This window comes from Hemitrygon akajei, chromosome 4 (genome assembly GCF_048418815.1).
Source record: "Hemitrygon akajei chromosome 4, sHemAka1.3, whole genome shotgun sequence".
Classification (NCBI taxonomy): Eukaryota; Metazoa; Chordata; class Chondrichthyes; order Myliobatiformes; family Dasyatidae; genus Hemitrygon; species Hemitrygon akajei.
Genome location: NC_133127.1, coordinates 185,060,811 through 185,086,730, shown reverse-complemented (window position 1 = coordinate 185,086,730; position 25,920 = coordinate 185,060,811). Strand labels below are relative to the sequence as shown.

Here is a 25,920-nt window from a genome sequence, read left to right as displayed (position 1 = left end):
TACAGGCCGCACCGGATTTTAGGCCGCACCGGATTTTCGGCCGCAGGTGTCCCACGTTGTAATATGAGATATTTACACAGAAAGATATTACACGTGAGGATTTTTTAACTTTTAATTAAATCCATATGGTAACATAAACAAATACATACTGCAAATGCTTTTTTTCGAACCGTGCCTGTAACGCGGCTACTTTTAAATATACGTTGCGTATACTTCTTTACTGAACAACATTCCAATATCTCCTAACGACTGGTAAAAATATATATATACTGCAGCCTACCAGGAAAAGTTATTGATCGCCTTTAACTTAAAAGCAGCGTTTTCGCTCCGCCGCTCGCCCCCCTCCTTCCCGTTTATCGCAAACTGGTATCCCACAAGACGCGGCGAAACCGGGTGTGACATCATAGCATCCCGCGATGTAGTACAGAAAACAAATATAGTTAAAACAGTTCTAACTTTAACTAACAAATGAATTACTAAGCGAAAATATTATAAACTAAATAACTGCCATAAAGGCAGCACAATGCTTTTCTTCGAGTGTTTTCCATGTTGATGAGGGTGAGTACAAATGACTGATTTACAATAATTTAATTGTGAAAGTGCGCTTGATTTATCGTACAATTTCATTGGACCTCTGTGAACTACTCATCAATTTTATTGGTCTACTGTTACGAGGCAAAATGTTTTTGGCGGCATGAAAAAAAATAATGCATTAGTCGCTCCGTATTAAAGGCCGCAGAGTTCAAAGCTGTTCAAAATGTGGGAAAAAAGTAGCGGCTTAAAATCCGGAATCTACGGTAGTTCTTGATAAGATATTGTGGTCTGATGCAAGTTAAAACTACAGCATGTTGGGATGCTGGAATCAAGTGTTACAGAGACATAGAGTTGTGCAGCATGCAACCAGGTCCTTTAGTTAGGTGTTGCCCCACGAAAGCTAATCCCATTGCCAGCGCTTGGCTCAGAACCTTCTCGCCTTTCTCATCCATTTACCTGTCCAAGTGTCTTTTAAAAGTTGTTATTGTACCTTCTTCAACCACTTCCTCTAGCAGCTCATTCCACATACCTGCCTCCCTTCGAATAAAAAGAGTTCCTATTAGATCTAATAGAGGCCTAGCCTGTTGAACTTTTCCCAGTAACTCCAGTACCTCAAGACAATGTGACCTCAATACAGTATCATAATGATCTGTGTGGACCGCATGCAAAACAAAGTTTCTCACTGTACCTTAGTTTGTGTGACAATAATAAACCAATTTACTAACTTATGATTTTTTTCTGCACTCTTTCCAGTTTAATAACATCTTTTCTATAGCAGCATGACCAAAACTGAACACAGTACTCCAAGTCAAAATTCAAGATTGGGTTGTGCTGGGAGGGACTACAACTAGAGGTCGTGGGTTAAGGGTGAAAGGTGAAAAGGTTAAGGGGAACACGAGGGGAAACTTCTTCACTCAGAGGGTGGTGAGAGTGTGGAATGAGCTGCCAGCGCACATGATGCATGCGAGCTCGATTTCAATGTTTAAGAGAAGTTTGGAGAGGTACATGGATGGTAGGGGTATGGAGGGCTATGGTCCCCGCGCAGGTCAATGGGAGTAGGCAGATTAAACATGGAGTAGATGGCCAAAGGGCCTGTATCTGTGCCGTACTTTTCCATGACTCTAAGATTCAAATGTATTTATTGCATGTACATGGAAACATACAGAGAAAAACTGGGGGTAGCCTGTCAGTGTCGCCACACATTCTGGTGCCAACACAGCATGCCCATATCAGCAGAATGCAACCGATCAGAACACAGCAAGCAAAACAACAACAAAATAAGCCCCTTTCCTTCCTCTCACCCATCAACACACAAGTCCAACTCTAGCCTCACCAACATTCTGAGTGACTGTAGCAGGACCTCTGAACTTTTACACTCAATTTCAACTCTTCCTTAACATCATTTTCAGTCTTTCTCTGTCTTTCCCCTTCCATTTCCCAAATCTGACACACATATGAGATAAATTCTAGGTTGCATTGACTTTTTAAGAAAATATTTTCCAGAGATGTGTACAGTACATCTTGGTACTGCAGTCACAAATGGAGCTTAGGGTCTAAGTCTTTATTTTGTAAGTCTTTAATTTATTAAGTAATCACCAAAATAGCATTTTTGCATCCCATGTCGGAGTAACTTTAGACAAGATATTTGGTGAGTGAGATTTAAGATCTAAGCTTTCCAAAGCCTTCTTTTACCAGCAGTTTTTTTTTCAGCTCATGCCTGGTAGCGCTGTAGATTAAGTGACAGTGATTGATGACTATGATGAAATTAATTTGTTATCATTGCCACGCGTGACATCAGCCGCAGTGGGGTGCATACCATTCCAGTGCTGTGCTGCAGTAGGAATGTGATTACATTGGAGAGGACGTAGTGTGGGATGGAGGGTCTCAGTTATAGGTTGGGTTTGTTTGATTTAGAGTGGAGGAGGCTGGTGGGCCTTAATAGAGTCCTACAGAAGTATGAGAAGAAAGAATAAATAGTTGGAAACTGAACGTTAGTTTTATCACAAAGGAGGCATGACAGCGTCTCTACCTTCTTACAGGATCGTGTTGAGTCTGCATGTCACTGGAAACTTTGATAAACTTCTATAGATGTATAGTGGAGAGTATTCTAACTGGTTGCATCACAGCCAGGAAGTTATGGAAGCACCAATGCTCAGGAACAGAAAAGGCTGCAGAAAGTGGTGGACACAGCCAGTCCATCACAGCATAACCCTCCCCACCATTTAATACATTTATATGGAGCACTACCACAAGAAAGCAGCATCCATCATCAGAGGCACCCACCATCCAGGCCATGCTCTCTTCTCAGTACTACCATCAGGTAGGAACTACAGCAGCCTTAAGTGTGACACCACCAGGTTCAGGAGCAGTTATTATCCTACAACCATCAGGCTCCTGAACCAGCGTTGATAATTCCACTCAGCACAACACCGAACTGATTCCAGAGCCTACAGACTCACTTTCAAGGACTATTTAAAACTCATGTTCTCAGCACATTTTTTTGGACCAGTTCGGCCATCATTTCCAAAATATTTCGATTGTATGGAAGGACAACCTGTTTGGTCACCTCTTGGTTATGTGTTGTCGATCTTCTTGTTTGGTCTACAAGATCGAAAGTGTGAAATGCAGCAAATATTATGTCAACCAAACTGTGAGAAAACAATCCACAATAATCCATGAATATCAACTGGCATCTCAAGGTAGTATATAGTAACATATACATACTTTAACAATAAATTTATTTTGACTTTTACAATAACAAAGATATCTAAAATCAAGTAAGTAGTCAGAGGTACAGAGGGAATCAGAGAAAGAACATTTTTGACCAGAGAATATTAGAAATCTGGAACTCACTGACTGAGGAAGACAGACAAAGAGTCTCACTTTATTTAAGAACTGGTTAGATGAGCAATTGAATCGCCAAGGCAGAGAAGACAGTGGACCAATGTTAAATTGGATTAGTTCACTTGTTCATTATGCGCCATGTCGTATGACATGGGCCATCATAGGCTTTCCGTGGCCGCAATTGTTCTTGGCAAAATTTTTCAACAGAAGTGGCTTATCATTGGTTTCTTATGGACAGTGTCCCCAGCCATTATCAGTACTCTTCAGAGATTGTCCGCCTGGCGTCAATGGTCGCATAGCCAGGACTTGTGATATGCACCAGCTATCCACCACCTGCTTCCGTGGCATTTCACGCAACCCTGATTGGGGGAGGTGGTGCTAAACAGGTGCTACACATTGCCCAAGGGTGATCTACAGGCTAGCAGAAGGAAGGAGTGCTTTACACCTCCTTTGGTAGAGACACATCTCCACCCAGCCACCCCAAATGGGGTTAGTATAGACGAATAGTAGATAATTGGCATGGATGTGATGCTTTGAATGCCTGTTGCTGCAAACTAAATGGATTGAATTATAGCGAGAGGTTGAGCAAACTAGAACTTCGTTCATCAGAGTTTAGGAGAATGAGAGGTGACCTTAATTAGGTGTATAAATCATGAGGGGGATAGATCATTTTTTTCCCCATGGTTGGAAAATCAAGAACATGAGGGCATAGAGGGGCTGAGGGGGAAGAGAGGCTGAGGAACCTGAAGTGGAACTTCCCCCCCGTCCCCCAGTGTGTGGTCCATATATGAAAGGAGCTGCCAGGGGAAATGTTAGATGCAGGTACATTAACAACATTTAAGACCATAAGATATAGGAGCAGGATTATGTCATTTGGCCCATCAAGTCTGCTCTGCCATTTCATCATGGCTGATCCATTTTCCCTCTCAGCCCCAATCACCTGCCTTCTCCAATATCACTACATGCCCTGACCAATCAATAATCTATCAACCTCTGCCTTAAATATACATAAAGACCTGTCTTCCACAGATGCCTGTGGCAATGGATTCCACAGATTCACCACTCTCTGGCTAAAGAAATTCCTCCTCATCTCCATTCTGACAGGATGCCCCTCTATCTTGAGGCTAGGTCCTCTGGTCTTAGACTCTCCCAACATGGGAAACATTCTCTCCACATCCACTCCACTGAGGCCTTTCACCATTCGATAGGTCTCAATGCGCTCATCCTTCATTCTTCTGAATTCCGGCGAGTACAGGCCCAGAGTCATCAAATGCTCTTCATATGACAAGCCGTTCAATCCCAGAGTCATTTTCGTGAACCTCCTTCAAATCATCTTCAGTGTCAGCACATCCTTTCTTCGATAAACGGCCCAAAACTGCTCACTGTACTCCAATCGAGACCTCACCACTGCTTTATAAAGCATCAATATTACATCCTTGCTTTTTTGTGTATTTTATTTTTTATTGAAGTTCATCAAACAAACATTTCCATAAGATGTATTTCAGACATTGTACATATATATCATATATATCACAAAATCTCCACAAAGTATTTATCTGGGGTATACACTTGTAGAAAAGAGTGGAAAGAAAAAAAAACAAGCAAAAGGAAAGAACTATGTACAAGTAGGGAGTGATCTTTTTCTTTTACAACAGATTCATTGATCTGTGAGAATAAAATCAGGCCTATGAGGCATTTTGTAGTTAAACCATTTTTCCCCAGTATGAATCAAATTGTTCCAGCTTATGATTAACAGATGCTGTTATCTTCTCCATTTTGCAAATGTTCATTGTAATTTCCATCCATGTATTTAAAGTTGGGCTCTCCTGTGATAACCATTTCCTAGTAAGCGTCTTTTTACCAGCCACCAACAGTACATTCATTAAATATTTATCTCTTTTCAACCATTCTTGAGGTACATATCCAACATATATGGTCTTACTCTCAAGTCAAGTCAAGTCAACTTTTATTGTCATTTCGACCATAACTGCTGGTACAGTGCATAGTAAAATTGAGACAACGTTTTTCAGGACCTTGGTTTACATGACACAGTACAAAAAACTAGACTGAACTGCGTAATAAAAAAAACACAGAGAAAGCTATACTAGACTACAGACCTACACTGGACTGCATAAAGTGCACAAAAACAGTGCCAACATTACAATAAACAATAAACAGGACAGTAGGGCAAGGTGTCAGTACAGGCTTCGGGTATTGAGGAGTCTGATAGCCTGGGAGAAGAAACTGTTATATAGTCTGGTCGTAAGAGCCCGAATGCTTCGAAGCCTTTTCCCAGATATTCTCTCCAAGGGTATTTCACATTTAAAGATGTCTTGTAGGGCATTGTGTATCCCCCTCCAATAGTTTTTGATAACAGGGCAGTCCCAAAAAATATGATAATGATTTGCATTTTGATGCCCACAATTTCTCCAGCAGACAGGGAGGTTACTATCATAATGGGATTTCTGAGAGGGTGTAATAAAATATCTTATCAAGTTTTTCCATCCAAACTCCCTCCATTTCTGTGAATTAGAACACTTTCATTGACATCTCCATATTGTTGTCCATTCTTCCTCAGATATAATTATCCCTCCTTCCTTCTCCCATTTCATTTTAGTGTATGAAGTCAAATGTGTTTTAAAATTTTAAGATTTGACAACCCCTTATACATGCTTGAAATGATTCTACTACCATTATCTGAATTATATGCTTTTCTAAAGAGCTCTATCAAGCATGTATTTGCCTTGGTTACATTTTTAAGCATCTTATTAACATATTGTTGCATACGTCTTTGCTTTTATATTTAAAAGATACTTGGATTGGTAGATGGATTGGAATGGCTTAAAGGAATATGGGAGGGAAGAACATGCAAATGGGACTACCAGTTGAGAATCTTGGTCAACAAGGTGTGGCTGAGCTTATTTCTTCACTGTGTATCTCAGTGAGTCTGAAGTCCAATGATTATGAAGTCCTTTTGCCACCCAGACATTTGTATAGTTCTACTTACCTTCATGGAATAGAATCCGTTTTTCCTCTTGGGACACAAAGTGCTTCCCTGCCATTTCCAAGACTTTTGGAAGGTCGTAGATAGTAACGGTTGACTTTGGGTATGCGGAGACACATTCCTTTGCCAATGCACCAGTACACCCTTTAAAAATAAGGGGACAAAATATACTTTTTAGAATAGTTGTAATTAGTCACCATGCCTCTGGCACTAACAAAGTAATGATGTGAAAAAAAACTATTTAAAGGATTGCTTTGTTGCTGCAATACTGACAAGAAATTAAAATTAGACCAACAAGATCATGTCCCACATAAAAATAAAACACAAGAGATTCTGCAAATGCTGGAAATGCAGAGTAACTCACATAAAATGCTGGAGAAACTCGGCAGGTCAGGCAACACCTAAGGAGCAGAATAAAGAGGCAAAGTTTTGGGCCGAGACCTTTCATAATGATGTCTCAGCCTGAAAGATCAGCTCTTTAATCCTCTCTCTCTCTCTCTCTCTCTCTCCGTCTTGTTTTACGGCGGTTGGCACCCAGCTTAATGGTGCATTACCACCTCCTTCTGTTCCGGAGTATGCGAAGTAGACTCACATTCTAAATCCCTTCACCCAATCGCACACATACACATACCCTAACCTACACTTTATCTTCCCCATCCTAGTACCCTATTTCTGTTTATCCATCATATTCTATAAAAAAACCCCTGTACCCCTTAAGAAAGCTAAAAATACCCTGACCTGTGTTCTCTCACCCATGCCCGGCAACCCTTTTAATGTGAATTCCTGCACCCCCAATTCCCTTAGATTAATTCTCATCATCTCTCTCTGTATCCCATACTTCCTGCAACTCAGAACTACATGTTCTACTGACTCCTCTTCCTGACATTCCGCACACAATCCTGTCTGGTGTTTCCCTATCAATTTCAATGTTTGGTTTAGTGCACAGTGCCCCAGCCTTAACCTAGTCCACACAATTTCCTCTCTTCTGTATCTACTTCCTACCCTAGTACCTGCAACACTTTTTTGTATTTGATATAAATGCCTCCCTTTCCCCTCCCTGTCCCATCTTTCTTGCCACATTTGGTTAATTTTTTCCCAGATTACACACTTAACCTCTGCTTTACTGATACTAATGTGCATTTCTATATTTTCTTTCTTTATTGCCCTCTTTGCCAACTCATCCACCCTTTCATTGCCCTTCACCCCTACATGAGCTGGAACCCATAGAAATTTAACCTGACCTCCCTGATTTGCAACTCTTGTGACTGACTGAAGGACTTCATGAAGTACATCTTGCCAGCTGTTTGAGTGAGAAGACCTTAAACTTGCTAGTACCGAAGATGAATCTGAGCATATCAAAGCTTTGACTAGTTTAGTTTTCTCCACCCAACGCAATGCAACCAACACTGCCATCATCTCCACTGTATACACCACTAACTTATCAGATGTTCTTCTGCTGATTGCAATTGCTTTTGCTGGTATAACCACCCCAAACCCTATCACTCCTGTCTCAGGTTCCTTAGCACCATCTGTATAGACCTGAGTATAATCACTATACTTTTCCATCATATGACAGTTAAATGCACTTACCAAATCAGTTTTATACTTTCCTTTCCTTTTTACCTCTAACAAATGCCAGTCTATGTCAGGCCATACCAGCTTCCATGGAGCTACAACCGGATAAACTACTGAAGGACTTATCCTTAGATCAAACACTCCACATGATCTAGCAATATCATTCCCTACCCGACTAAAGTTTTCCCTCTGAAACCTCGCATTTTCCCAGGACTCCTGCAACACTCCTTTAGCAGGGTGAGAATCATTGTGTCCCTGCAAATTAACCCAGTAGTTTGCCATCAGTTGCATCCTTCTTAATTCCAAAGGCATTATTCCCATTTCTACCTGCAGGGCTGATACTGGTGACGTTTTAAAAGCCCCACTGCACACTCTCAAAACCTGAGCCTGAATCACATCCAGTTTCCATATAAGAGACCTAGCTGCTGATCTATATGCTACACTTCCATAATCCAACACAGATCTTACTAAAGCCACATACATTCTCTTTAATGCTGAACAACTTGCTCCCCATTCCCTACCAGTCAAACATCTCATCACATTTATTACTTTTTTACATTTCTCCTCAACTTTCCTGATATGGTCTGCCCATGTTAATCGTGAATCAAATATAACTCCCAGAAATTTAAATGATCCAACCCTTTCTAATTCAATCCCATACATCCTTAACTTCTTCCCTACTTCAATTCTTTTCCTAGTGAAAAATACAGTTTGAGTTTTTTCCACTGAAAATCTACATCCTCAATCATAACCCCACTCTACCACTTCATCAATTGCTCCTTGTAGTTTCCTAATTATATGCTCCGTGTTCCTGCCTCTTTTCCACAAGGCCCCATCATCCGCAAACAGTGACCTACCTATATCCACTGGTACCTTTGTGAAGACATCATTGATCATAATGATGAAAAGTAACGGGCTAATCACACTACCCTGAGGTGTGCCATTTCCCACTATGTACTGCTTTGATAATTCTGATCCAATCCAAACTTGAATTTTTCTACCAAACAAAAAATCTTTAATCCAATTAAAAACTCTCCCCCCCAACCCCCATCTTGTGCAATTTAATTAATAATCCTTCCTTCCACATCATATCATAGGCTTTTTCAATGTCAAAAAACACTGCAGCTACTGATTCTTTATTTGACTGGGCCTTACTTATTTCAGTCTCTAACCTTATCACTGAGTCCATGGAATTCCTTCCCTTCCTAAAACCACTCTGATAACTCGCCAGCATTCCTCTCTTCTCAAGATCATACAATAACCTTTCAGTTATCATCCTTTCCATTACCTTACATATATTTGATGTTAGTGCTATTGGCCTGTAGCTAGTGGGTTTTGACGGATCCTTGCCAGGTTTCCTTATTGGAATTACTACTGCTTCTTTCCATGCACTTGGTAATCTTCCCTCCTCCCACACTCTGTTGTAAAAATGCAGTAACTTCAAGAGTGCTCCTTCTCCTAGATTTTTTAGCATAACATAGCATAATAGATCTTTCCCTGGGGAGGTTGGTCTCGATCTCTTTATTGCTCTCACCATTTCTGCCAAAGTAAATGGATCATCAATTATATCATCTGTTTCTCTCCTCCTGTTTAACACACCTGGGTATTGACTCATTGTTCTTTCCCTTCTCCTTCTCCCTTCTTCAGACAAATTTTCTGAACTATGTATCTTTACAAATGACTTGGTCATGATCTCAGCCTTATCCCTGCTGGAGACTGCTGTTTCCTCCTCAGATATCATTACTGGATACTCCCAATCCCTTCTATCTCCCCCCATCCTCTTAATCATTCCCACAGGCATTGTTCTTCCTATTTTGTTGCAAAAACTCCTCCAACTTGCCCTTTTAGCTCGACATATAGTTCTTCTCACCACTGCCTGTGCCTTCTTATATTGAATCGAATGCAACATATTATGGGTTCTTTTAACTAGCCAGAATGCTCTATTTCTGTTTTTTACAGCCTGACAACATTCCTCTGTCCACCATGGAACCAGTTTTCTATTCATCCTATTTTTACTCCTGGGTATAGATCCTTCTGCTGCCATAATAATTGCTGAAGTCACCTGACTGTTTAATTCATCTATATCTCCAGAAATGTCAATCTTTGTCAATGCTTCTTCACTTAACTTCTGGAACTTATCCCAATCTGCTTTTCCAAACACCCACTTTGGGACTCCCCCACCTGGTCTTATTTCAACTCTTTCACCCACTGAACATAAAACTGGGTAGTGATCACTGCCTACTGTTGAAGCAGTCCAAACTCCCCAATTACTAATGCCAGCCAAGACATTAGACGCTAACGTAATATCTAATACCGACTCAGTTCCTGTTGTTATGTTTATCCTTGTTCCTCTACCATCATTCATACATACCAAATCCCTTTCTTCCATCAAATCTTCAATTACCGTTCCATTTGAATCTGTAATCGGATCCCCCCATATTGTGCTGTGAGCATTGAAATCTGCACACCACACTACTTTATGTCTATTTTGTCCTTGTATCCTTAGTAGGCTGTCCAAATCCAACCTTTTACATGGATTGTAGTAGTTAATTATAACCACTCCCTCCCCTCTCTCCCATATTTCCACTACTATGTATTCCTGATCGTCTCCTTTTTCCAGTACTCTATACAGTGTACCTTGCTTGATTAACATAGCACAACCTCCTCCTCCCCCTAGATTTCTATCTTTCCTTATCATTGTATACCCATGAACCACAAAGTCTAAAGCTGGTTTCAACCAAGTTTCCTGAATACATACTACATCCGGTTTTACAACCATTTCCTTAATAAAGTCCTTAAGTTCCTGGCCATTGGCCAGTAAACTCCCTGCATTCCATTGCAAAAGAATCACCATAATGAGTACTAACCAACCTATGACACTTCCTGGCTTGACTGATTAGTGAGGTTCTCCTTCACTTCTTCCCATGTCAGTCCTACTAACCCTAAATGGTTTACTGCTGCTTTGACCACCAGCTGAATTTTGTCACTTTTTGACTTTACCTCTGCCGTACTATTAATGACTCCTGCAATGAATGTTACTAGAGTTTTTTTTCCCACATAAATCCTGTCATTTACTCTTCGCTGCATCTCTCGCATCCCTATTGCTCTCTGGTCATTAGGAGCATTATTCTGTTCTCTTGACATTCTTACAGCTTCTGCATAAGTGATCTTTCTTTTCACTCTTATTTCTTGAATTTTATTCTCCCGTCTCATAACCTCACAGCCACTATACACCACATTATGAGCTCCTCCACAATTACAGCATTTTGGTTGCACTCCTGTTCCGCACTTTCCATATTCATGATCATCCCCACATCTAGCACATCTCCTCTGCCTTTTACAGTTTTTAGCTATGTGTCCAAACCTTTGACTATTATAGCACCTCAATGGCTTTGGCATATATACCCTTACTGGGTAACTCATGAAACCCAGGAACACTTTCCTTGGCACTCTTTCTTCTTCAAATTCAATCAATACTGTTTCACTTTCCTTTTTCATTCCCTCCTTTGTTGTTTTTAGTCTTAGAACATTAATTACTTTCCCCCCTTTGATATTCCTCTTCAACTCCTCCATGTTTATACTCATTGGTACACCCGTGATCACTCCTTTACAACCACCATTTCGTGCTCCCACCCTCCCTGTATATTCCACCTTGCATTTTCCTACCTCTTTTAGCTTGAGTGCTTTCTCAAGTTGTTCCTCATTCGCACATCTTACCAATAGATTGCCACCATTAAGGACTTTTGCAAATGCTATTTCCCCTATCTTATTTGCCAGAGTTGTTGTTAGCACAAACGGGTTAATTTTCTTCATGTGCCCTTGCGCCTTCTCATTAAACCTAATTATGACAACATCTCCTCTCTGAACTTGTTCATCTTCCTCACTTTCAGAACTCTCTCCATTGTCATTTATTATTCTTTGTCTTGGTTTTCATTCATCCATCCCCTCACTATCTCCTTATTCCCTTTATTTCTCCCTTCACAATAATCCACTTCTCCTCAGCTGCCTACCTCTGATCCCAAATCCCTATCCCGCTCCTTCTCCACTCTCTTTCCCTCAGCCCCTCCTCTCGCCTTGTCTGCCATTACCAGACCCAGGCAACCCCCCCTCCCAGCAATTCCCACTCCTTCCCCACTCTCTTTCCCTCAACAAGTTCCAAACCACTTTCACACATGCACCAACTGAGTTCTCACCCTCCCGACCGAGTCTTGTCCTCTTTAATCCTCTCCACTCAGCAGCCACTTTATTAGGTACACCTGTACACCTGCTCCTTAATGCAAATATCATATCAGCCAATCATATGGCAGCAACTCAATGCCTAGAAGTATGCAAACATGGTTAAGAGGTTCAGCTGTTGTTCAGACCAACCATCAGAGTGGGGAAGAAAAATGATCTAAGTGACTTTGACTGTGAAATGATTGTCGGTGTGTGATGGTTAGGCCAGTGGGCTCCATGGTGCTTTGCTAATCCCAGCTTTCTAAACACATCGGCCACTTGTAAAATCAAAAAGGTGTAAGTAAATTCCTAGCTAATATTGTTTCATTTAATTTCTGGTTGTAAAACAGGAGTCAGTCCTCAGTTCTTGAAATATAAATGGAAAGCATTACACAATTTGAAATTAAAACAATGCATTTGTTATAACTTCAAACTGATCTATCAATCAATATGGTGTACAATTCTGGTCGCCGAATTATAGGAAAGATGTCAACAAAATAGAGAGAGTACAGAGAAGATTTACTAGAATGTTACCTGGGTTTCAGCACCTAAGTTACAGGGAAAGGTTGAACAAGTTAGGTCTTTATTCTTTGGAGCGTAGAAGGTTGAGGGGGGGGGACTTGATAGAGGTATTTAGAATTATGGGGGGATAGATAGAGTTGACGTGGATAGGCTTTTTCCATTGAGAGTAGGGGAGATTCAAACAAGAGGACATGAGTTGAGAGTTAGGGGGAAAAGTTTAAGGGTAACACGAGGGGGAATTTCTTTACTCAGAGAGTGGTAGCTGTGTGGAACGAACTTCCAGTAGAAGTGATAGAGGCAGGTTTGGTATTGTCATTTAAAGTAAAATTGGATAGGTATATGAACAGGAAAGGAATGGAGGGTTATGGGCTGAGTGTGGGCCAGTGGGACTAGGTGAGAGTAAGCATTCGGCACAGATCAGAAGGGCCGAGGCAGCCTGTTTCCATGCTGTAATTGTTATATGGTTATATGGTTATAATCACTTAACAGTCACTTTGCCTGTAAAAGCAGATGTTAGCTCATTACAGCTTCTTTATTGCTTCTTAATGGTTTGTTTAATTTTGTTTTGTTTCAAACAGACAAGCTGACTCTTTAGTTAGTACTTAGTTCAAGGAGCACATCAAATAACTGATGTGTTTATAGTTGGAAAGTTTGCATACTCAAGGAAGTTGGCTTCACAGTATTCAGAGCATACTTGAAGTCTATGACTCTGAGATGCTTTTAGAACATTTGTGTTAAAAGGATATCTGAGGAAATATCATACATGTGCGAAGTGATCCAAGTGGAAAGAAACAGTATAAATGCATAGAGCAATTCAGGCTTAGCAGGAATGGGATAAAGAATATCCATAAGAAACACAGGGTGAAATAGAATCCATTCTGCCAGCTTTGCTTTCTGTGACAGATGACTTGTGGTATATCTTTGTCGTTTATAGGAACTGTACCTGTGTTTTAGCAATCTTATGCTTATGAAGTGCTCATGTTTAGGAAATGGTTTGTGTTTTAGAAATGTTTAAGATGGAAATCCTCTGAGTTTTAAATGTCTTTTAAGAGTGTTCTTTGGACTTAATTGCATATTGCTGAAAATAAATGAAATGTTTTAAACTTCTTTCCTAGGTGGAAGTATCTTCTCTATGGTAGAGAGAAGGGGCCCTTCACTCAAATAGGGGTATTGGTAGTTAAACTCACCAACAAGTAAACTTGTCATTGAAGATTTGGTGGTTACAGTATAATTTTTTTTTGAGGGTGTTTGTGGCTATTTATATCTGATGGGCTGTAAGGTCTTCATTTCATGGTCAGGAAATCCAATACCATCACAAGTGTCAGAGTATCTCAGAAACTGCTGATCTCCTGAAATTTTCGCACACATCAGTCTCTAGAGTTACATTAAATTGTGTGGGAAACAAAAAGAACATCCAGTATATGGCAGTTCTGTAGGCAAAAACGCCTTGTTATTTGAGAGGCTGGAGGAGAATGGCCAGGCTGGTTCAAGCTGACAGGACGGAAACAGTAACTCAAATAACCACGTGTTGCAACAAAACAGTGGTGTGCAGGAGAGACCACAAGACCATAAAATATACCGTAGGAGCAGAATTAGACCACTCAGCCCATCGAGTCTGTTCCGTCGTTCCATCATGGCTCATCTATTATCTCCCTCTACCCCTTTCAAGCTCATCTCTGAACACACAACACATTGAACCTTGAAGTGGACGAGCTACAACAGCAGAATGTGCACTCAGTGGCTATTTTATTAGGTACAAGAGGTACTTAATAAAGTGGCCACGAAGTGTAAACCAGAATAAAAATTTAACATCAGCAATCATGATCATTAAATTATTAGATTATTGCTAACTAGACCCACTGTCTTTGCATGATCTATATGCACCTCTAGATTCTTGATTTCTGAACTGTCCTGTAAACTCACAGTAGCATGTTACAAAAGCTGTTAGAAGTTTTGTCTCTAAGATCAAAGAACCCGGGTTCAATTCTGGTCGTGTGTGCATGTTGGCGTGTAACAAGCTGCCAGCGGAAGCAGTGGATGCAGATTTAATTGCAACATTTAAGAGAAGTTTGGTTTAAGTACATGGATGACAGGAGTATGGAGGTCTATGGACCGAGTGCAGATCATTGGATTAAGGCAAAATAACGATTTGGCATGGACTAGATGGGCCAAATGGCCTGTTTATGTGCTGTAGTGCTCTCTGACTTCATGACTCTATGCCTCTCTCCCAATGCCAGACTAATTGACCTATGTGCAGCACTGTAGTGTAGCAATTAGCATAATGCTTTACAACACCAATTGGGGTTCAATTCTTGTCACTGTCTGTAAAAAGTTTCCCCTCTGACTATCTGGGTTTCCTCTGGGTGCAGTTTCCTCCTACATTCCATAGAAGTACAGATTAGTAAATTGTGGGCATGCTATGTTGCCAACTGTTCCCAGCACATCATCGAACTGTGACACAAATGACACATTTCACTGTTTGTTTCAAAGTTTTGATGTATCTGTTGCAAATAAAGCTCATCTTTAAAATTACTCGAGTGCAGCATAGGACTGGGGGGAGCTGACCGGAATTTAGATTAAGTGCCTCTGCCCAGAACATCAACTCTTCATTCCTTTCCATAGATGTTGGCTGACCTGCAGGGTTAGTCCAACATTTTGTGGGTATTGCCCTGGGTGACTCGTTAGTGTAGTGGTTAGCACAACATTTTACAGTACAGGTGACCTGGTTCATTTCCCACTGCTGCCTATAAGGAGTTTGTACGTTCTCCCCATGACAGCATGGGTTTCCTCTGCATACTCTGGTTTCCTCCCAGTCCAAAGATGTACCAGTTGGTAGGCTAATTATCAATTGTAAATTGCCCCAAGATTAGGATCGAATTAAAATTGGGGGAGTCACTGGGCTCTGCGGCTGGAAGGGCCTATTCTGCATTATATGTCAATAAACAAATAAAATTGGATCAGTGCAGAATTAGTATAAATGGGTACATGATAGCCAGCAAGGACCTGGTGGTTTATAAGGAGTTGTTTCCATGTTGTATGACTCCATGAAAGGGCAAAGAGGGATTTAGAGATGGAAAATCAATGGCCTTTACCATTCATGTTCTGTGATCAAATAGCCAAACTTAACGCAAGTGTTCCTTTTTGCCTTAGTGCAAACATTGTCCATTTTGAAGGTGGGCAAAAGCTCCCAAATTTAGGATGTGTAATATTATCTCCAACCTAACTCCTTGATAAATATTAACCTGTCATTCTTTGGTGTATCAAAAGCAGTGAGGTCCAAACTCACCAACAGCACCCTGAAGAATGAAACGTTCCAGGGTGCTTCAAGGGAAGATTGTCGGATAAAATTTAGCTTTGACTCGTGCAAAGAGGCATGAGCAGAGGCTTCATCAGAGGCGTAGTTTTTATGTGTCTCAAGATAAGACGGTGAGCTGGAAAAATTCAGAAAAGACGTTCCTGAGACACTGAAGTTCAGTGGATTCTGGTGGGCCGCCAGTTTATCGGGACAGCTTCTTATTTGGGACAACTCTTAAAGAACAAAATCTAATCAAGTAAGTTGCTGGGATTCCCTTTGTTTATATGAGACACCATGCAACTTAATTGGGGCAGGAGACTGCTGACAAACAGATTTTAATTAGTGACAGTCATGTGCACCTGTGTGGCCATTAGACGCCACACTGTGCTTCAAGCGAAAAGTTGTTAAATAGTGTCATTTGCATGCACTTGTGTTCAAAAAGCGGGGATATTTGTCACTGATAGTTGGTGAGAAATAAGCAGCAAGACAATTCAGAACCATTTTGCTGATTGCAATTTCAAGCTTTCAGGCTTAGAGATGCCAGACATGGCCGGAAGTGCAAATGAAACAATTCCACTGCTTCAGGTTAGGAGCTACAAAAAATTTGAAAGTATTGACAATCTTCTTGAATGTTACAATGAAAATGAAGATTTAGAGGATACAATCATTGATAGCATTGTCTGAAGACAGTTCATTGTCTGTATAAGGTGCCTGTGCTGATTTTATTCATTGCACACACTGGATGAATTCCTCCATTGATAACTATTAGGAACTAATACACAGTTTTATATTACTGTGGTACTTTTGGTTGTATATTAATTAAAATACAACCAATAGTACCACAGTAATATGTGTTTTTACTCAGATTGCCTTTTTTATATTTTTTTAACTATTTCCATGGAACTTCAGCTAATTGAGGTAGCAGTTTAATTGGGCCAAGATATGCTGATCTCAATGAACCAGAATCCACTGTGTTTGTTAATGAGGTGGAGTGCGAGGACATTGGAAAACTGAGGTTTAAGGAGCCTTTATTGAAAACAAAGTGCTGGAGACGCTCAGCATGTCACCCGGAACCCTGACGTTGTGTTTTTCTCTCAGTGGATCCTGTCTGAACTGAGTATCTCCAGCACTCTCTGTGTCTGCTTTGCTTTCCAGCATCTGCAGGTTTCTTTTCCCAAGCATTGATGGAGGAGCATAGAGACCTTGAACGAATACAAGATGTCAAGAAAAAATAGGTTGTAACACGGAGAAATTTAACCATGGAGGTCAAGTTGAAATGTGTGCAGAGGAGATTTATAAGGATATCGCCTGGTCTATGAGTTATAGAGAGAGGTTGAGCAGGTTGGATCTTTCTTCACTGGAGCATTTCATTGAGGGGTGACCTTATAGAGGTGTAGAAAATCATGGGAGGGGTGGAATAAAATAAGTGAATGCACACAGTCTTGTTCTCAGGGCTGGGCATTCAAGAACCAGATAGCAAAGGTTTAAAGAGAGATGGAACAAATTTAATAGGAACTGGAGGGGTAAGTTTTAATCCAGAGAGTGGTCCGTGTATGGAGTGAGCAGCCAGAGGAAGTGGTTGAGGCAGGTATGTTAACAACATTTAAAATATACTTGGACAGGTTCATAGATAGGTAAAGTTTAGAGTGAGGTGGGACAGACATACCTCCAAGAGGACCACAGCCTTGCCATAGGGTTTGGAGGGCTGTGGGCTGTAATGACCCTGAGAGCTATGTTGGCTGGAGTCAGGGCCTTGAGCTTTGGCTCTTGGTAGGGTCAGCCATCCCAAACAGTTCAAAGGGTAGAGGCCAGAATAAGTGGTTCACTGAACCTCCAGGTTTGGGGATTCAGCTCAGGGCTGACAACCCTGACTGATCAAAGAAAAAATCACTACAGAAACAGCAGTAAAGAATCCTTCCATACCTGTGTGCAACAATATGCACGGGGAGAGATGGAGGACTTCCACTGCTGCCCTAAATGACAGCGGCATAACGGGCAGTAAATTAAAGCGACAAACATAGGCAAATGGGAATACCTTTGATGTGAATCTTGGTCAACATGGGCAAGTTGGGCCGAATGGCCTGTTTCCCTGCTCTGTTACTTTATCATTCTAATAATTGAATAGCAGGATAAAAAAAATAAAAGTCATGCTCTGCTGGAACAGATTACAATGCAGATTACTAAGCACTTGGATGAAATCTTTGAAGAGCCAGTTGTACTGTTAAACTTTATCAAAAATATTAATCAAAGACATGACAAAACGGAGATGTAACTGGCATATGCAGAAGGTTGGGAAGTAAACTAACCCACAGGTAGGAAGGTCATGGGTCTAGTAACCAGGTACAAAATAACATTTATATAGAACATAGAGCACTACAACATAGTACAGACCCTTCAGCCTACAATGTTGTGCTGACATTTTAACCAACTTTAAGATCAATCTAACCCTTCCCTCCCTCCCACATAACCCTCCATTTTTCTATCACCTATGTGCCTATCTAAGAGTTTCTTAAATGTCCCTAATGTGTCTGCCTCCACCAACATCCTTGGCAGCATGTTCCACACACCCACTACTCTCTGTATAATAAATTTACCTCTGACATACCCCCTGTACATTCCACCAATCACCCAAAAACTGTGCTCCCTGGTATTAGCTATTTCCACCGTTATCATCTTGTACACCGCTATCAGATCACCTCTCATCCTCCTTCATTCCAAAGAGAAAAGGCCCAGCTTGCCCAATCTAAGACATGTTCTCTAATTCAGGCAGCATCCTAGTAAATATCTTCTGCACCCTCTCTAAAGCTTCTACATCCTCCTATAATGAGGTGACCAGAACTGAACACAATACTCCAAGTGTGATCTACCAGGGTTTTATAGAGGAACGTTACCTTGCAGCTTTTGAACTCAAAAGTTGCATTTCTCTGAACAATTTCTTTCAGCAAACATTTTCAGAAAGGAATGCATGACAATAATCAGTCACTTACCTCCAAGATCAAAAACGCTGGTAAAAGCTGAAAGATCAAATGCAGTTACCACATCCTTCCCACAAATGTTCCAGGTTGAATTCATCAGCTGCATAAACTTCAGCATCTCCTCTTCAGACCTGTTGTATCATTGAATTAATTTACTGGAGTTGCTCTAAGAATGCTAATACTTTTCACAAGCTATTTCATACTATTTTAATTATAATTTTAATTAACAACAGCGTCTATCCTGCTGTTATCAAACACTTCAATGGACTTCTCTTACGATAAGATGGACTCATCACCTCACAATCTCTGTTACCATCTTGCACTTTGTTGTTAAGTCACGCAAGCCCTTTCTCTGTGGCTTTTACACTTCATTCTGCATTATTATTGTTTGAATTTGTTTTATCTCAGTGCACGGTATAATGATTTGATCTGTATGAATGGTATCCAAGACAAGTTGTACTACCACATTTTTTGGTACCTGTAAGTAGCACTTTGGTAAGTAGCACTGTATCCTGTAATTATCATTGTATTTTAGTACATGTGACACAGTACCAACACGAATACCCCATTTAAACGTAAAGGCTAACAGCTGATTACCAGACAGAACTGTCCATAAGACATAGGAGCAGAATCAGGCCATTTGGACCATCGTGTCTGCTCCATCATTCTATCATGGCTGACTTATTATCCCTCTCAACCCCGTTTTTCTGCCTTATCCCTGTAATCTTTAACAACATTACTAATCAAGGACCTACCAACCTCTGTTTTAAATATATCCAATGTATTCCACAGATTCACTAACCTCGGGATAAAGAAATTCCTCCTCATCTCCGTTCTAAAGGGATGTCCCTCTATCCTGAGGTTGTGTCCTCTTGTCCTAGACTCCTCCCTACTATAACAAACATCCACTCTCTCTATGCACTCTTTCAATAATCAATGAGGTTCCTCCTCATTCTTCTAATCTCTAGTGAGACCCATCGAACACTCCTCAAACCCCTTCATTCCTAGAATAACTTTTGTGAACCTCCTCTTGAATCTCTCCAACATCAACACAGTTTCTCTTACCACTGTACATGTGATAATAATACGCCAATACCTAATTTAAACTTGATGTCTAACAGCTGAGTAACAGACAGAACTGTCCAAGAAAAGAATGAACTAAAGTTCCTGCAGAGCTTTTTTTAAGGCTCCCTCAATACCATAAAATTCTTAGAGCGCAGGAAAGGTCATTTCACCTACCAAGATTCCTCCTCAAGTGCCAATCAAGTTCCCTCATAAGGATATAAGGAATAGATAGATAGATAGATAGATACTTTATTCATCCCCATGGGGAAATTCAACATTTTTTCCAATGTCCCATACACTTGTTTTAGCAAAACTAATTTGCTACAAGCAAGAGTCAACCACTTGGCCCACTGAACCTGCTTTGCCTTTAAGTAAGATCATGGCTGATCTGTCTGTAGGCTCAGATCCACAAATCTGCCTTTTCTCCAGGACCCTTAATTCCACTGCTATGCAAAAATCTATCTAACTATGACTTAAATATACACTCAATGACCACATTATTAGGTACACCTGTACACCTAGATACAAAAATATCTAAATAGGAAATTATATGACAGCAACTCAATGCATAAAAGTGGTCAAGAGGTTCAGTTGCTGTCTAGACCAAACATCAGAATGGGGAAGAAATATGAACAAAGTGACTTTGACCATGAAATATTTGTTGGTGCCAGACAGGGTGGTTTCAGAATCTCAGAAACTGCTGATCTCCTGGGATTTTCACATACAACAGTCTCCAGAGTTTACAGAGACTCATTGGTCATTGGTGGCATCCATCAGTCTCGAGAGACCATGGATCTGCGCCTGGAGTTTCCAGGGCGCAGGCCTGGGCAGGGTTTTATGGGAGACCGGCAGTTGCCCAAGCTGCAGGCCTTCCCCTCTCCACGCCACCGATGTTGTCCAAGGGAAGGGCACTAGGACCCATGCAGCTTGGTACCGGTGACGTCGCAGAGCAATGTGTTGTTAAGTGCCTTGCTCAAGGACACAAACACGCTGCCTCAGCTGAGGCTCGAACCAGTGACCTTCAGGTTACTAGTCTCATGCCTTGCCCACTAGGCCACGCGCCAACAGAGAGTGGTGCTAAAACAAAAAAAAATCCAGTAAGTGTCAATCCTGTGGCTTAAAATGCCTTGTTAATGAGAGACATGAGAGGAGAGTGGCCAGACTGGTTCGAGCTGACAGGAAGGCAACAGTAACTCAAGTAACCACACGTTACAATGCTGGTGTGCAGAAGAGCATCTCTGAATGCACAATGCATTCAGGGTTGAAGCAGATGGGCTGCAGCAGTAGGAGACCAGTGGTCACTTTATTAGGCGCAGGATATAGCTAATGAAGTGACCACTGGGAGCATTTAATGAGATGACCTCTATTGCGTCTTGGGGTAGAGAATTCCACACACTCACTACTTTCTGAGGATAAATGTTTCTCTGTGCACTACACTGGAAGCTGTCTACTGGAGCATTTTGTTTGTGTACCTATTAGATTAATGAACACAATAAGTGGAACATTGTATGTCAGTCTCACATTAAGATGATGAAATATTCTATTAATTTTCTAGAAACTGATATTCATTTGTCAAGGAATCCAAAGAATATCACAGCAGTGTAGAGAGACTATCACATACCTGTAGAGAGCCTCAAAGAGTTCAGTTGAAGAGATTCCAAATGCTCGTTTATATTGGCTTTTCCCTTCCCTGAAGTAGAATATTGAAAGATCAATTCTCTCTGAAATGATGGATCAATACCTATAATAAGCATTCATATCCAAGATATTTACCAAGAGTACTGTGTATGCGGGGCCCTTGGCATTATCAATGATTCCTCCCATCTGTCCAGTAACCTTCATCAGGCAGGAGGTACAATAGCATTCGGACAAGGACTGTTAAAATGGAAACACCTTCTTTTCCCCCATACTGTGAGACTACTGAACTCCCTGTCACCAACCAGGTCTCACCACGTATGAAGCGCCAGTAGTGTTATACTGTTACCTTTTAACTCTTGTTATAAATGCACCTTATTATTTGTCAATTTACTAGTGGTAGTATTATTTTGGGTTGTGTGAGAGCTATTTGTACTGTGTTGTGCACCTTGATTCGGAGGGACATTGTCTCATTTGGCGGTACACACGTATGCAGTCAAAATGACAAACCTGAACTAAGGTGGTTCTTAGGTTGCTGAGGGAAAACCAAGTTTTCCTTTTTCTGTCACGCTAAATGCACTTGTGTAGAATCATCTACTACAAGAGGATATTGCCCCATGGAGTCCATGCCAGATTTTTGAACAAACTGTCCAATCATTATCACCTCCATCCTACCCCATAGCCCTTGCAGAATTTTCCATATCAATGTTGGTGTACACTCAGCCTTAAGAAAGCTCCTGTAGAATCTGCATTCCCTACAAAGTGAGACCACTCTTGAGTATTATGTGCACCTCAGGTTGCATATTTATAATTCAAACTTCAAAGCTGAAAGTGCATTTATTATCAAACTGTGTATACTATGTACAACCTTGAGATTTGACTCCTTACAGGCAGCCACAAACAAAAAAACCCAATAGAACCCATTTAAAAAAAGAGATCGTCAAACACCCAATGTGCAAAAAAAATGAACAAATTGTGCAATAGAAAGTAGGCAACTAACAATTAATTGAGTAGCTAGTAGTTTTGTTTGCTGCCAGTAAGTTATTGCTATGTTTCACCAGTGTCATCTTAAACACACACAAAATACTGGAGGAACTCAGCAGGTCAGGCGGCATCCATCTTTTATAAACCTACCTATTCCTGTGGCTACCTTGACTATACTGCTTCTCACCCTGTCGCCTATCCCTTTTCTCAGTTCCTTCACCTCTGCTGTGTTTGTTCCCCAGATGAGGCTTTCCTTCGCACAATATCAGAGATGTCCTCCTTCAAAGAAAGGGGTTTCCTTCTTCCATCATACATGCTGCCCTCATCTGCATCTCCTCCATTTCCTAGGCGTTAGTGCTCACCCTTCACACCAGCTTAACAATGAAAAAGTTCCTCTTGTCCTTGCCTACTACCCAATTAGCCTTCACAACCAACGCATCATTCTCCGTAACTTCCGCCATCTCCAAAGGGACCCTGCCGCCAATCGCCAACCTCCCCCTCCCACTCTCTTTCCACACAGATCGCTCCCTCTGTGATTCCCTTTTAAATTCATCCCTCCCCACTAATCTTCTTCCCAGCACTTGTCCCTGTAAGTAGCAAAAGTGCTACTCCTGCCCATTCACCTCCACTCAGGGCCCCAAACAGACCTCCCAAGTGAGGCAAAACTTCACTTCCGAATCTGGTTTTCTCATCACCTGACAAAACAATTTCCATTTCCTTATGGAATTTGTTCCTTTCAGTCTATGTCACCCCTCAGAGCAAACTCAACAAGGACCGAAAGTCAGAGGTCCTGATATTGGAGGCTCTGTGCGTGTGAGTGAGTGGGTTGGAAAGGGGCTTGCTTTTCTGTTGTGCTTGTGTTATGTTGCAGTGTTGCTTGTGGTGACTTGCTGAACAACGTGGGCATGCTGTGATGCTGCTGGATGTGTAACAACACTTGTGGTCTGCCCCCAGCACGTTTTTAGGTTGTGTTGGTTTTTAATGCAATCACCATATTTCACTATGTTTCACTGTACATGTGATAAATGAATCTGAATCCATACATTTCTGTCCCCCATGCCTACAGTACTCCCCTGTATGTCTCTCAAATACCCATTTCCTACCTTCCTCTTTCCCTTAATACCCAGCAGCCAATTGACCTACCAACAAGCACATTTTGGGATGTGGTGGATGGGGGACTGGGTGGGATTTGGAGCAACTCTGCATTCAACGTACAAGCCCTGCGCTGGAAATCAGTGTAAAACCCATGTCACTCTAGTAGAGGTGAGGCAGGCCTACCTCTAGGCCAGCTACATTGAGATGTTAGAATGTGACAATAACCCTGTCCTTGTTGGCAAACATCTGGCTTACTAGCACAAAAATAAGACCATAAGACATAGGAGCAAAGTTGGGCCACTTGGCACGTCGAGCCTGCTCCACCATTCCATCATGGATGATTCTGACGTCCCAATCAGTGGCAGGAGCAGCACACAGTGAGGAGATTTCTCACAGGTCGGCGGCGTTCGTTTAAAAGGAGAGCTTCGTGGGCATTTGGTGTCATTCAGGTGGGTTGGAGCAGAGCAGAGACAGAATGGCCCATAAAAAACAGAATGGACAAGCAGAGCGGCCATTTTTTTGAGTGGGCCACGGCTGAGAATGGGAGTGTCAGGCTTTGACTCAAAGGAGGCTTCGGCTCGGAGGAGATGTTGTCTCTGGGTAGGTTGTCCAGGTAAGTTTCCGTTAAGCTTCCCTTTCTCCTTACTGTGCCAGGGCTATTTAGTGTAGTTCAAGTGGCCATTGTGTGTTCTTCATGCCAGATGTTGGAACTACATCTGCGTGAAGTACATCCAGCTGCAGCTCCTTGAAGACCGTGATGGGATTTGGAGCAGCAGCTGGATGACCTTCCACTTGTGTGGGAGAGTGAGGAGATCATCGATTGGAGTTACAGGGGAGTAGTCACCCCTAAGTTACAGGAGGCAGGTAGATGGATGACTGTCAGGAGAAGGAATGGGACAGTGAATAGACAGTTAGTGCAGGAGTATCCCTGTGGCCATTCCTCTCAGTAATAAGTATACTGTTTTCGATACTGTTGTGGAAGATGACCTCCCAGGAGAATGCCAGAGAAACCAGGTTACTGGCACCGAGCATGGGTCCGTGATGCAGAGGGAAAGAGGGAGAAGAGGGGAGAGATAGTCAGAGGAACAGACAGGAGATTCTGTGGACATGAACGAGACATCCAGATGGTATGTTGCCACTGAGGTACCAGAGTCAGAGACATCTCGTATCATATCCACAACATTTTGAAGTGGAAGGGGGAGCAGCCAGATGTCTTGGTACATATTGGAACCAATGACATAGGAAGACCAAAGAGGTCCTGAAGAGAAAAGTTAGAGAGCGAGGCAGAAATCTGTGAAGCAGGACCTCCAGGGTAGCAATTTCTGGATTCCTACCAGTGCCATGCACCCGGTGAGGGTAGAAACAGTGATTTGGCAGATAAATGTGTGGCTGAGAAGCTGGTGCAGGGGGCAGGGCTTCAAGTTTTTGGCGTATTGGGATCTCTTCTGGGGGAAGATATAACCAGTAGAAAAGTGACAAGTTGTATCTGAACCCAAGGGGGGGTCAATATTCTCGTGGGCAGGTTTGTAAGAGCTGTTGGGGAGGGTTTAAACTAATTTGGAGGCAGGCAGAGTGAAGGGACTCAGGATAGGACAGATGGTAAAAAAGCAAAGATAGTGTGTCAGGAAGGGCAGGCAGATGATAGGACAAAATTGCAGCCAGCAGGGTGAATATGTGCATTAGGGATACAGAATCAGAAGATTTTGAATCTTTGTGGCTTGCATTTAAGAAACTGCAAGGGTAGAAGGACCCTGATGGCAGTTATACACAGGCCTCCAAACAGAAGCTGGGATGTGTACTACAGATTACAATGGGAAATGGAAAAGGTGTGTCAAAAGAGCAATGTTATGATAGTCATGGGAGATTTTAACATGCAAGTAGATTGGGAAAATTAGGTTGGTAATGGATCTCAAGAGTGAATTTATAAAATGCCTATGAGATGGCATTTTAGAATAGTTTATCATTGAGCCTACTAGGGGATCAGCTACACTGAATTGGGTGTCATGTACTGAACCAGTGGCAATTAGGGAGCTTAAGGTAAAGGAACCCTTAGGAAGCAATGATCACAATATGATTGAGTTCAACTTGAAATTTGATAGGGGGATGGTAAAGTCTGACATAGCAGTAGTTCAGTGGAGTAAAGTAAGTTACAGTGGTATGAGAGAGGAGTTGGCCAA

The 25,920-nt window shown here is 41.6% G+C and overlaps 1 protein-coding gene across 2 annotated transcripts in view; it reads right to left on the bottom strand.

Annotated features, from left to right (window-relative positions):
* LOC140725983 (acetylserotonin O-methyltransferase-like) overlaps positions 1 to 25,920 on the bottom strand; it is a 50,213-nt gene that overhangs the window by 7,621 nt on the left and 16,672 nt on the right. For both annotated transcript variants that reach the window (XM_073041888.1, XM_073041889.1), the window contains 3 exons: positions 21,651 to 21,719; positions 18,977 to 19,095; positions 6,386 to 6,526 (listed from right to left, as the gene is read on the bottom strand). In XM_073041888.1, the coding sequence (XP_072897989.1) occupies positions 6,386 to 6,526; positions 18,977 to 19,095; positions 21,651 to 21,719 (329 nt within the window). The remainder of the gene's footprint in view (positions 1 to 6,385; positions 6,527 to 18,976; positions 19,096 to 21,650; positions 21,720 to 25,920) is intronic.